This window comes from Carassius auratus, unplaced genomic scaffold, assembly GCF_003368295.1.
Source record: "Carassius auratus strain Wakin unplaced genomic scaffold, ASM336829v1 scaf_tig00008571, whole genome shotgun sequence".
NCBI classification, from domain to species: Eukaryota; Metazoa; Chordata; class Actinopteri; order Cypriniformes; family Cyprinidae; genus Carassius; species Carassius auratus.
Window position 1 is genome coordinate 47,942 of NW_020523960.1, and position 13,255 is coordinate 61,196.

The 13,255-nt window shown below is 36.0% G+C and overlaps 1 protein-coding gene across 2 annotated transcripts; it reads left to right on the plus strand.

The window, feature by feature from the left end:
- Nucleotides 1–1,089: 1,089 nt before the first annotated feature.
- On the plus strand, nt 1,090–10,083 carry LOC113072159 (sister chromatid cohesion protein PDS5 homolog B-like). 2 transcript variants are annotated; one of them, XM_026245286.1, is made up of 7 exons: nt 1,090–1,460; nt 4,431–4,557; nt 7,145–7,348; nt 7,777–7,863; nt 7,954–8,051; nt 9,067–9,193; nt 9,964–10,083. In XM_026245286.1, the coding sequence occupies exons 2-7, from the start codon at nt 4,450–4,452 to the stop codon at nt 10,066–10,068; spliced, it is 729 nt and encodes a 242-aa protein (XP_026101071.1). In that variant the 5' UTR covers nt 1,090–1,460; nt 4,431–4,449; the 3' UTR covers nt 10,069–10,083. The 2 variants fall into 2 exon arrangements, with proteins under 2 accessions (XP_026101071.1, XP_026101070.1); XM_026245285.1 differs by having other exon boundaries at nt 1,092–1,365.
- The last annotated feature ends 3,172 nt before the right edge of the window (nt 10,084–13,255 follow it).

Consider the following 13,255-nt stretch of genomic DNA (forward strand, 5'->3'; position numbering starts at 1 on the left):
CTTTGTTATTTCCTGTAATTATGCTTAGTGCACATATGAAGAAGTTTTTTGCTGTTCTAGATTTGTCCATTGTAATGCAAAATTGTAAATCATAAATGAATACATTTGATAAGTGTGGAACATTTGTAGGATATGACCAGTGGAGTCTGATTAATCTCTTGACTTTTAGACAGTCTGACACATCAAATGAATGCAGAGGTCCCAGATAGAAGACTAAATATAAAATATTATCTGTAGTGACATGCTGAATTAGAAGCATTTTTAAAGCATTTTTTTCCCCAAAAAGGCTGGCAGCTCAAATCTAGACACTGATCTGATCTCAGGGTTTACAATTTAATGAATATGCTGTATATTTTTGATGCATCGTGTACTGAAAAATATACTGTTTTCTGAAGTGCTGAATATTTTTGTAAATAAATATTGTTTTGATAAAATGGAAATAATTCATTTCTACACTTGGATGCTTTTCAATGTGAGCAGATAGAAAATGTATTTCTTTATTTTTAAGTACATTTTACATATTGAATATTTTAATTGGTTGGAAAGCAGTTCCTTAAACAGCATTTTAAACATCTTTTTTTATTATTTTTTTTATAAGTGCTTAAAACCGTTAGATTTCTACATTATTTCACTATAAGTACCATAAATGCATCTAAATACATTCCGAATAGGGACATGATGTTGCCTTGTCAGTAGGCAAGAAAGTAAGTTCAAAATGAAGTATTAAAATTTCAAAAACTAAAACTGATAAATTAAAACTAAATAGATATTAGACAAAAGTACATTATTGAAAGCAAAATCTAAAAAATAAAACAGTCTGTTTAATGCTATCCATTACAAGATGTTTTACAAGATATATATTTACCACAACTTAAACTTATTTCAGTAAGTTTCTAAGGCCACAATCTAGAAATCGTCAACGTTTAAAATTTTAATCTAATACCTATATTTTATTTCATTTATTTTAGCAACACTTGTGCAGTGCCTTTATCCATCCATTGTATATGTACATGTATATGAAGGCGGAGACCGCTGTCATACCCCTCGTGGCCTACAAGTGTCACTGTTGCACCACAATCCAACCCGCTAGCGACTCAACATAAACGCTCGGTTTATACACTAGCCATTTACATCACTTTTATAGAAGTTTATTTCTTTTTGCAAACCCAACCCGCTAATACAACCACAAAAACAGAGTCATGTCCTTAAATAAATAAACTCGAGCGGAGGAGGGAAGTGAAGGCTCTGTATTGAGCGGAGCTGCACTGACTGGTGCAGATAGGGACAAATTGGCGCCATTTTGAAGCCGACAGGAGGATCTCACTGTTGGGAGAAACGAGTGGAGCGCGCACTTTTTCCAAGAAGGTAAACGTGTGTTTGCTTTGAAACCGCGAGCGAGTGGAATCGACCCGCGGCGATTGGAGTCCGTTATTGGGAAATATTATTCCGTGGCTGTTTTAGTAGGTGCTTTTTTCTTTTTCGGCGGTTGGTTGTCTATTCTTCTGTTAACCCATGCGAGGATTTCTGACTCTCACTCTCACCGTGTTTCCCCCCACATTTGCTCGATTTCTACTCTAAACGCAAATTGCAATGACAGTTATGGTTGGTTTACGGGTTACGTGTGTTTTAGTGGTCGTTTTCATTGCAAAAGAGGGCCGTGCACTTTCCTGATGCCTCGTGTGTGTTACATGCATATGAGTGTTTGTGTTTTAGCGCTGTTAGCTTAGCTTAGCTGCTCGTAAACCCATTCAGCCTCCTTTAAAATCTGATCCGAAACACATTTCAGATTCTACTGTTGTAGTTTGCATTTCTTATGGTTTTATTTTACTTAGTCCGTTACCTATTGCGATGGGACGTGCTGTTGTGCGTTGGTGCAGATAGTAACAGGGGTGCTGTAGTTGTGTGCAGTGAATTTTGGCTTGTAAACACCCCCTTAGGGGTGTTATCGCGGTTTCTATGGGATAAACCACTGTCAAAGGAATGAAATGACAGCTGCTATGTGATCAAGACTGTGTTTTGTCCTGGTTGTGCTGCACAAAGTCGTTAGTTCAGAAAGTCAACCTGCTGTCAGACTGTAGCTTATTCTTTTTTCCTCGTGCAAAATCGTTGTAAGGTTGTAATGATGTCTGTAAATAGCTGGAAATGCGATGCATTGTTTACTAATTGCATGCATAGATGTGTTGTAAATTGCTGTATGCGTAGCGTTTGCGGAGATTGTGAAACACTTGGACTGTGTTGAACCTGTTTAGAAATTACAGCTAATTTACACTTCACCTTGAATTATTAATTTATTGCGTAATTGTGGTTACAACTTTATGGGTCGCTCTTGAGACATGCAAAGCACCTATAATGCGTTTATTTGCATTTTGACTAATTTATTTTTCTTCTATGTATTTAAAGACCTCATGAAATCCAAATCAAAGTATATTTGCATAAATGCATGAATTCATTTTTTTTTGTTGTTGGTGAAGTTCACATGCAATAATATTGGACCTAATTTGTAAATTCATATTATAGATATGATTGTGAATGAATCATGCATGTATATTTCTCTTCATTATTTTTTTTTCTTAATCTAAATGCCATAATTCGATCTTCTGTTAAAAAAACCTGATTTTTCTGTATATGCTGGACTTATCCATTCTTTTAGAATGCTTAAGCTCCTCCCCTCCGCAATTGACTTTGAAGATCGGATTCATTTTTGAGTGCTGCGCCCACATTTTAAAATCCAATCAGCTGATGCATAGTACCAAGTTCATTTTTCAGTGTTCTGTTACATGCAGATATATGTCACAGAATGGAAAATATATCAATATTTCCATTTAATTGCAACACTAATATAATATATATATAAAATACACATTGGCAGTTGCTTTTTAACAATTTACATTTAACATTAAAAATTTACAGTCTTTTTCTTTTGGAAGAATTGACTGAAATATTGACAACTCATGTTTTACAGTTTATACAGTCCCTCCAGAAAAATTTTTTTTTTGTGATTGTTGGGGGCAAAAATCCTTCATTTTGCGGCACGTTGTCTTAAAAAATGCTATGGAGTATGAGGGATATTTTTGCAATTTTATGCGATGAAATTGCGTGAACTTGCAAAAACTGCGGTTTGATGAAAAAGAGGAAAAAAGGTGATTCCCCCAATACCTTTTTCTCACTTGGCTACTACCTTAATTTAAAGAGTAATTTCTTATTACTTCCTATGATAAGCGAGCATACTAAATCACAGAATATTTAAGTTGCAATCTCTTACTGCAACGTAAATTATTTTACATACTACTAATATAATTACTACCCCCTAGTGAGAAGGGGGTGTTGGGGGAATCACCTTTTTTTTTCTCTATGTCATCAAACCGCAGTTTTCGCAAGTTCTCGCAATATAATTTGGCTCCACTGTCATGTAACAAATCGGGAAACTGCTTCGCGCGTTCTTTTGCGCTTATTTTTGTTGACAAATAAGAATGATTTGCGCGCTTCAAGTTTCACCCTGGTTTCACCGCTGGGTTTGCAGATGATGTTCACGTCATGTAATTACGTCACTTCATAAGGTTCCCATGGCTATAGGGGGAAAATGGCGCTTTACTTGTGTGAAGTAAACGCAACATTTTTCAACTTTCTGCTAATATATATGTGAGTTTTTCGCAACGAAAATACAGGGATTATGAAATCATGCTAGCCCCGCATATTTTGCTTCTTGAAATCGGCAATTTATGCGGCAAAAGAGTGGCATATTAGAAAAAATGCGACTCTGCATAATTATGCGGCCTTTGGCTGATTATGCATTAAATCAGGCGATCGCATAATCGCGTTTTTCTGGAGGGACTGTATATACTGTTTTTTTTTTTTTTTCCTTTGTAAAAAGCAAAAGTACAAGCCCTCCAATACATCCTGCATTCCTGTTTGAAGTAGGATTTCATGGGGTCTTTCCTTACTTAATTTTTTACTCTTCATTATGTCAGTAGGCTTAATTTAGCGGCTTATTATAATTAAATACAGCTCATGATTATGTGCAACACTTATTATGCAGTTGTTTTAATTAGCATTTTTGTCTTGTTTGTTTAAATTAGTCTACTTGGTATTGTAATTCATGTGTGGGTGTTTTAGTTTGCTAATGGGTTAAACCTCTGTGCACATCAACATTTCTTTGAATTTAAATGTCTGACACTGCTCTTGAGCGCCATCAATATTTAACTGTCCACAGGAGGTGAGGTTTTGGCAGGCATCCTGCAATTTTTTAAAAACAAACTGACTTTGCTTTTTTTTTTTTGAGTGTAGTCAAAGTCTAATCCATATTCAGAATCCACTGGATGATTTCTTAAGCACTACATTCTTCTCCAAAAAAGTAATTGATGGAAATTCCCTGTCCACTTAGTCTTGTGTGCTGACATATTCATGTCTTATTTGGTTTGACACGTTTGCAGCAAGCACTGATTGGAGAGCATGGCTCACTCCAAGAATCGAGCCACGGACGGCAAAATCACCTACCCTCCGGGGGTGAAGGAGATCTCTGATAAGATCTCCAAGGAGGAGATGGTTCGGCGACTGAAGGTGAGCAGCAATCTGTCATTCACCCAAGTGGAAACAGCTTATTATAAGTGCTGGATGTATTTTTCTGTGTAATTACAAAGAATAATAAGTACTGAAGCTTGTCCGAGTCTTCTGTTAGATATAGCCTGCAAGTCTTTTGATACCATTAATAAGTAACCAGTGTTAATTAATATTTGTGTGTGTGTGTGTGTGTGTGTATATATATGTATATTGTATATATATGTATATATGTATAAATCTAAATATATTACTTTGAAATAGCTTTTTAATAAGGATGTAACGATTCACTCAGCTCACGATTCGATTCACGTTTTTTTTTTTTTAAGTAAAATTATATTTAAAAGATACATTTTTAATTAAATGTGTCCTTTTATTATTGCTTGAACAAAATGCTGTATATTTTTTTTTTTGTGTGAAATTGAAATATAACTATAATAATATAATTTTTGTGTAATTTCCTAAATTTTTTTAGAAGTAAATGCTCATCATAGCGTCATTTGGCCTGTTACGACCCTATAGTTTTTGTGTTTTGGTTTGTGTGTGTCTGCCCAGGTTGCTGCTGATTGGATAGATGTAGGAACTAGGGAACTAGGCAAAAAAATAAAAAATCCTTATATTTTAATTTTGTCAATAATTATATATATAAAAAAATCATCCATAAGCTCATAATTTGTTCTAAAATAGTCTAGTCTGGCTATGTCTATTTTGATGTTTCTGTTCAGCAGACAGTGAGGTTCGGGTTTGTTCCGATCAGAGCTCATTTCTCCATATATTACACTCCGCTCACTCATTCCATGGGGTCTCGCACAACCCAGCATGGCCTAATGGTTCGAAAATATGCAAGGAGACATTTAATTGTTTATTAATAAACTGGTGTTTTCTGTGTTGCTGCAAAGATGAAGTTGACAATGTAGACTCGCCACGCCAGAGAGAAATGCACATTTCCTCGAGTTATTTTGGTTTTAATATTTTCATTTAAAAGTAGACATTTCAAGTTTTCTGTAATATAGCCTATATTTCTCAAATCTGTGAGGCACAAGCTGAGTTTCGGCGCCCTCCAGTTCACATGCAATGCAAGTGATCCTGCCGGCGCCTCATTACATTGTCTGCTATATATTTGCTTCTTATTTATAAAATACGGGCAATTGATTGATAAAACATTGATCAAAATTAAGATACATTTTATACAAAACAAAAATCTTTTAAAAAGTTTTCTATAAAACAAAACTTAATGAAGTCGTCAAAATCATGTTTTACCAAAAACAGCGTCTTCACCTTTTCTCTTTCCGCCTCCATCTCTACCTGCAGACTGAGCTTGTGCGTCATCTTTGCGCCAGTTATTGAGCCAATAAAGTGTAGGCCTATGTATTTCAAAATTATGTCTAGTACTATATTAATTACAAAGGTTTAATAGGCATCTTCATTTCAAACGACCCGACCGTCCGCGACTCGAATTTCATAAAAAATATTTTTGGATGACTCGTAACTGCGGGTACCCGCTCATTTTGGATCAACCCGCGCATCACTGATTCACACCACACGTGAATTTAATTATTCGCATGAGTAGATTACATACAAAGTTAATGCCAGGGCACAAATGGAGGCAAATTCGCATCAGGGGAAACGAAGGATGTGAAATGTGTGACACGTTTGCCCGAAATGGGAGATATTCAACTCAGTTGCGTCTTTCATGCAAGTTAAAAAAATTCAGCTTGAGCGGAAAATTTGCCTGCTGCTTGTTGGTTCATCTGTTTAAATCAGAAAATGGAGGAGCGCATTGTAGCTGTTTGCGGGCACCCCAAAATCTATGATGCAAATTCACAGGGTTGTGTGCACCTCTGTATGGTGCTGTGAACAGACACGTCTATGTTTGGCTTTCTGGCATTTTTGGGACTTCCACAACAGGTACAAAGCAGCGATCGTATTTATCCTAATCATGGTTATACTTGTGGGATGTTTTTCGCTTCACTCAAGCAAATAAAAACAGCATGAGTGATCCAAAAAGCATCCCACGAGTAAACTAGAGCGAGGAACGCGATTGGCATGTTCGCTTCGTATTTGGTGTGAACACACCATTAGTTAGTCATTTTAGAATCTAACAAGTGTAGTAAAGTTCTGTAGTCCAAAATTTATATTTTTAGGTATTTTATTTCATCTTTATTTCAGTTAACAAAAATGAATTTATAATAGTTTGTTTTAACAATGTAAAAACATCCAGTATCCAGAATTAATAATTAATGTGAACAAGTTCTATTTATAGATTTTTGTAGATTGATCCATATTTGTGATTGATTTTTTTTTCTGTGGTTATTTTAGCAGAAATATTGTGTGTGAAACGTTTCATGTTTAGATCTTTAAACCTCACCTGAGTTTTTATCACATAGAATTAAATTATTATTTTTCTGCTCATTTTTCAAGCTGTTTTTACAGTTTGTAGATAGCGTTTCCTCCCTCAGTGGTTTTGTCACTTATGTCTATTTTTAAGTAAGACTGTCAAGTGAAAGTGTGTTTCCCATTAGTGTTTTACATCACAATGTTAGTTAGATGTGTGGTTGACACACGACTCTATGCTGCTATTCAAAATCAGATGGTGGTGAAAACCTTCATGGACATGGACCAGGACTCCGAGGAGGAGAAGGAACTTTATCTGAACTTGGCCTTGCATCTCGCCTCAGATTTTTTCCTCAAACACCCAGACAAAGATGTCAGACTACTTGTGGCCTGCTGCCTTGCCGATATATTTCGCATCTATGCCCCGGAGGCACCGTACACGTCACCTGATAAACTTAAGGTTGGAAACTCAACATCTATTGATTTGAATGCAGTGTTACTTCTTGCATATGTCAGTGAAGAACCATGAATGTTTGCATTTATAATTACTAATTACTACATTTATAATTGTTAATATTAAATTCCTACCATGATGCCTACCATCTTGAGATCACATGACCAGCCCAATACGAAGTCTTTTATGGCCCAGTTAAGCCAAATTGTGGTTTGTATTGGGAAAGAAACATTTAATTGTATTAGTGTGCATTAAAACCGATGTGCTGAAATTTTGAGGGTGATATTTGTGTCTGTTTTTCTTCACCTTGAACAAAAGACGGCAACGGATTGAGTTGTTCAGCAGAAAATACTAAAATAACACTGCTGTCTCTCATGCATTGACTTCACAGGTGCTTGAAATAGTAAAACTCTTTGCTCTTCTTTTCCACTCAGGATATTTTCATGTTCATAACTCGACAGCTGAAAGGGTTGGAAGACACCAAGAGTGCTCAGTTTAATCGATATTTTTATCTACTGGAGGTATGGCACCCGACAGATTTAGAAAAGCAATGTCTTCCCATGGTTTCTGAACATGCATCTGACCTTTCCTTTTCCCTTCTGGCTCTCTAGAACATCGCTTGGGTGAAGTCCTACAACATCTGCTTTGAATTGGAGGACAGCAATGAGATCTTTACTCAGCTCTACAGAACGCTGTTCCAAGTGATCAAGTGAGTATAGCCAAAAAAATTATTTGTATATTTTATTCATTTAGTATTGTTTATTACATGTGTATATGTTTGACTCACTTGATCACTTTTCCAAGTGTTAAATTTTATTCCAAAAATTACTATTACTAGGCTTACTATTTATGTTGTTAACATTTTTATATTTGATTTATTGATCTACTACACAGATGCAAAAATCTTTTGGACAGTCCAAAATAAAAATAAATCTAGTTATAAAGTTATTTAGAAAATTATTTAAAATACTGCATATCTATTTTTCACATTTTCCAATATAAACAAGGCTAAATATTAAATAACTTAAAATTATATAAAATGATGATTTGATAAAAAAAAGATGTAAAATATGATTATTTGGCAACATATATACAAGGAAAATGTTTTAATAAATTTTAGAAGGGTTACTTTTTAGTGATCATTCAGATGTTGCTTGAATGCTATTCAAAGTGTTTTATAGGCGACATTGCCTTATTTTATATTACCAAAAATGTAATCGTATGAAATGTATCACCTAGTCCTGTAAAGTTGCTGCCATTTGGTTCGAGAGCTCAATGGTGATTCTTGCTATAGCGACTGTCATCATTCAGTAAAGCTTCTCTGTGGTTTACTGTTTTCTGTTTGAGATGTAAATGTGAAGCTGCAGCCTATTTGTTATGTCCTAATAAGCTGTCAGCCTCCTGCTCACTGATATTATTTCCCTGCATTCGGTCAGATGACAATGATGTGTGCGAATCCCAGGTGGAAACCCTTCATTGCATGTGCGCTATAAAGGATGCATATGGGGTGATTCATCTCAGCCACTGATGTTCGCTCAGTTGGAAATGTCCTCTTGAGTGGGACACTGCAGTGCTCTGCTCTTGCTGTAAATGGAAAGTGTTTCTGTTTTGTCTGCCCCATTGCGTTTGCTTTCCATCTTCCACTCCTGTACTTTGACTGCCTGATGCACCTGATTTTAGGTCAGTTCTTGTGTTTACCTTTTTTACTTTTTTTTTCTTTTTAGCAATGGACACAACCAGAAAGTGCACATGCATATGGTGGATCTCATGAGCTCAATTGTTTGTGAAGGCGACTCTGTCTCACAGGAACTCCTGGATACTGTTCTGGTTAACCTGGTCCCAGCACACAAGGTACAGAGAAAAACTTTCATAAAATAAATTGTCCGGGTCACATTTCACCCAAGTTGATTTTGATTATTATTATTTTTTTTATTACTTACCATGCTTTCATTAATACAGTGACTGAACTACTTTATTAATTTAAATGATAATCAATAAACATTAAAGACAATAATTGATGGTAAAGCTTAACTGACATGGGAATAATGCAAAGTTTTGTTTATGTAAATATAAAGATAGAATATAAAATACAGTGAAATTAAAACCATAAATATTTTACAATTTAAATCATGCATTAAAACTTAAATCATTGCATTTAAATATGCATTAAATTAAAAATAATGTGAAGTTAACATCAAACAAAACTAAACCTAGGAGGTTAAAGTTATTTACATAAAAATAAAGGTAAAATGTAATGTACAATTATTTGACTGTTCGTAAGTAATGACTTCTTAAATGGTTCTGCAATGCAAATTATGTAAAAACATTAATAAAATATGAAAAGCATTTTATTATAAGACAGGCTTAAAATGCAACATATGTACATAATTTATAGCTTTGTCTCTATCCAAAGGTTGAAGATCCTGCTCTTTAAATAATGCTAGACGTATTAAAATATTTATATAAAACCAAAGTATTATATATTAACATGACAATGAAAAATGTAAAGATATAAAACTTAACAGCTTTTAACATGGGTTTAAGTTTAAAAAATTTTTTTTGACAGGCTTCATGAGATTTAAATGAAACTTTAAAAAACATTGCTCTATCTTGTCTTTCAGAACCTCAACAAGCAAGCGTACGATCTGGCAAAAGCCTTGCTGAAGAGAACCGCTCAGGCCATAGAGCCTTACATTACCAACGTGAGTAAATGTGATTTATTATAGTTCATTGTACATAGGATGTATGGGTGGGCCAATAGGCAATTACATCATCTGATAGACATCATGATGTTGTGCAAGCCCCCACAACCCCCCGCCACTTTTCGCACAATCGCGGTTTAGTTTTAATGTGCGGTTGCACGTACTACCTTTATACTGTGGAGTGGCAGTACTTACCACACTGAGGATTTGCAAATCATTTGCCATCATCCTCAGTCATCTCTCCTTAGGCAGTGTCTACACTGGACGCGACAGTTTGTCGTGTAGCACCGTAGCGCAGCGGTCCCCCAAACGTTTTAGCGCCAAGGACCGGTTTAATGTCAGATAATATTTACACGGACCGGGCTGTCGACTCCGTGACATTTAAACATGCCTTAAAAATATAAGATACCACTAAAATCCACTGCTCCCGGCTCTACTGGTCCAATCAGTGCAGGGTTGTGCCAGTGTTGTTTTGTGTTGAAAATGTAAAAAATATACATCATGAATCTATTTTCCCAAACCGTGTTTTTGTCTTTTCCTGAATCACTATGGTACCCTTATAATAAGTGTTTATATTCGGACTATTTTAGTCTGGTTGGGGTAGGCAACGCTGCAGAGTAGCACAGAACCTGCGTGACTCGCCATAGATGTAAACAGAGAGAAGTAGCTCCGGCTACAATGTTCTTCCGCTAGACGCGAGTGCCAAAAGTTACCGACTGAAGCTTTAATGTAAGTTATTTATTCTTTCTTGTGCAGCCCGGTACCAAATGACGCATGGACCGATACCGGTCCGTGGCCCAAGGGTTGGGGACTGCTGCCGTAGCGCATAACCGAAAGACTGTCTACACTGGACGAGACAAAGGGACCATTAAAAATCATTTGTGTTTTGTGTCAGCAGGTCATAAATAGAATGCGGCAGCAGTTTACTGTCAGGTATTTGTGGTGTCATGTTGTCCCGCATCCAGTGTAGACCTCATCACTGAATTTAATAAGTTCTATTGACTGATCTATTTACAGTGAATCTCTATTATAGATCATGTGGTTCTATAGTATTTTGTCTCGCTGCTTGCATCCAGTGTAGACATGGTGTTAGGGATCGTTTGTTGTTTTCCCTTATAAGGATTCATGCTTCGGCACACCTCCCCCAATCCCCTTGACAAAGACACCCCCCCCCCCCAGCTCGCCCTCTGCTGATGTCGTCCATCGCGATGTTTCACTGTAGACATTGTCAGATGCCAAATTTGAAGACATCGCCCAACCCTAATAGAATGTACACCCTAACTCTCATCAGCTGTACCAGAATCATGCTGGGTACAAGAAAGGTCTTCTTATTTATTTAAATTTTGAATAATCCCTAATGAACCTCCCTGATTTGGCTTCAGCCCTTTCGCTGTTGAAAACTGGTTGAGGCTTGCCAACATTAACCACCTCTCTATGCTCAAACGGCATGTTGAGCTTAAACGCATTCATCATCAACACCCGCAATAGCATGCAGCGTTGTTATGCTATGAACTCTATTCCCTGCAGTGCTCATTAAAAAGCGCTAGAGGATTACTGAGAATAAGTGTGGAGGAGAGTCCTTTTCAATAACCCTTTAATAGATCAGCAAGGCCTGATTTCTATTTCTATTCCTCTTTCTATTCTGTACAAGCACTTTGTTGGAGACTACCTCTCCACAATTTACTTTTTTTATTTCAATCTAATACCAGCTTCTTACACTAATCTTAATTCGATGCCATGTTAAGTGCTGATGCCAAGCGCTTATGCAGGGAGTTTGAAAGGTGCCGTTTTCCAGGGACATGCAGTAGATGCTGATGGTGCACAGTGTGTGATGTACGGTTTGGTGTCTCAGTTTCTTTAAACCAGGGTGCTGGATGCTGGGGAAGACTTCAGTCAGTGATCCTGTCCAGAACATGTCCTTTTGAGCCTAGATACCTGGAGCTTCTACAACATCGGACAGCCATCTACTGTTGTCTGTCTTGCCGGCAGCATGAGTTCAAGCTCAAGGGTAGATGCTTGTTGACCATAAATAGTGTTATGTCATCTTTCGGGGTCTTTGATAAAACTGTCTCAGTGTTTTTGCTTGGTGAAAAAAAAAGCATTATTGATTTGACGAGGATCAAGTTTTCCAAAAGTTTCCATCAGTTTTAAAGTATAACGAAAGTCATTTATGAATGTATAATGTCTAATTCTGTTTTCAAATTATTTGATAGTGCGCCTGTTTTACCTCTATTATATTATTATTTGTTTTATTTTAAAATGATTATATTCATTATATTGGGGCAATTTTCACTTGGTAGGTCTTTTAGTGAAATCTATTGACTTCAGCCATCTTTATTGCATTATGTGCCATTGGTGACCATTCAAAAATGGGGAAAGTTTCAAAACTTTTCAAGTTTTTTTTTTTTCTCTCCAAAGTTTGCAGGCCTTTAGCTCAAAAAGTATTGAAGATATCTTAATGCCGTATTAGATTTTGGGTCTTAACAAATTTCTAACAAAATCTTAATTTTTAAGGCCATACATTGTGAAGTTCCAGAGAGTAAATATTTAAATTGTACACATTTTCGGTGGTCAAAAACAAAATGTGGGTCACTTGAGGCTTCAGATTAGTGGTCGACCGATATAGTTTTTTGTGACTGCCGTATCTTGCTATTAAAGCTTATATATATATATATTATTTTTATTTATTAATATTTAAGAAATGTGAATAAATTTGAGAAGGGATTAAAAAATACACGTGTAAAATAAACATACTTTAGATGACAAAGTATTTTCACAAATAAATATTTAATAAAAAATATAATTAAAAAGTAAGCAAGACTGTGACTGTAACCAACAGGGGTACTCCGTATTCTGGGAAGATTGAATGCATTGGGAATCATGTTTTTTCAAAAAATCCAGTGTAACATTCATTTTACATACAGCACACTCAAATATATGATACAGCAGCATAATTTGAAATCACAAGTACAAAGTTTAAAGAATTCAAATTCACATGGACTGACCATCACACAGAGAACACGCGATCATACTGGATAAAAATGCACACGTCATAAGATCTCACAGCTGGATTTGGCAAAGTTTGCAATTTGTGAAATGAAATGTTCATTAGACATTCAAAGATTTGTCATTCAGACATCAAAGATGATCAATGCGTATTTGCTTAATGCTGACAGGCGCTGCCGCTCTCAGCACCGTCAAAATAAAAGTC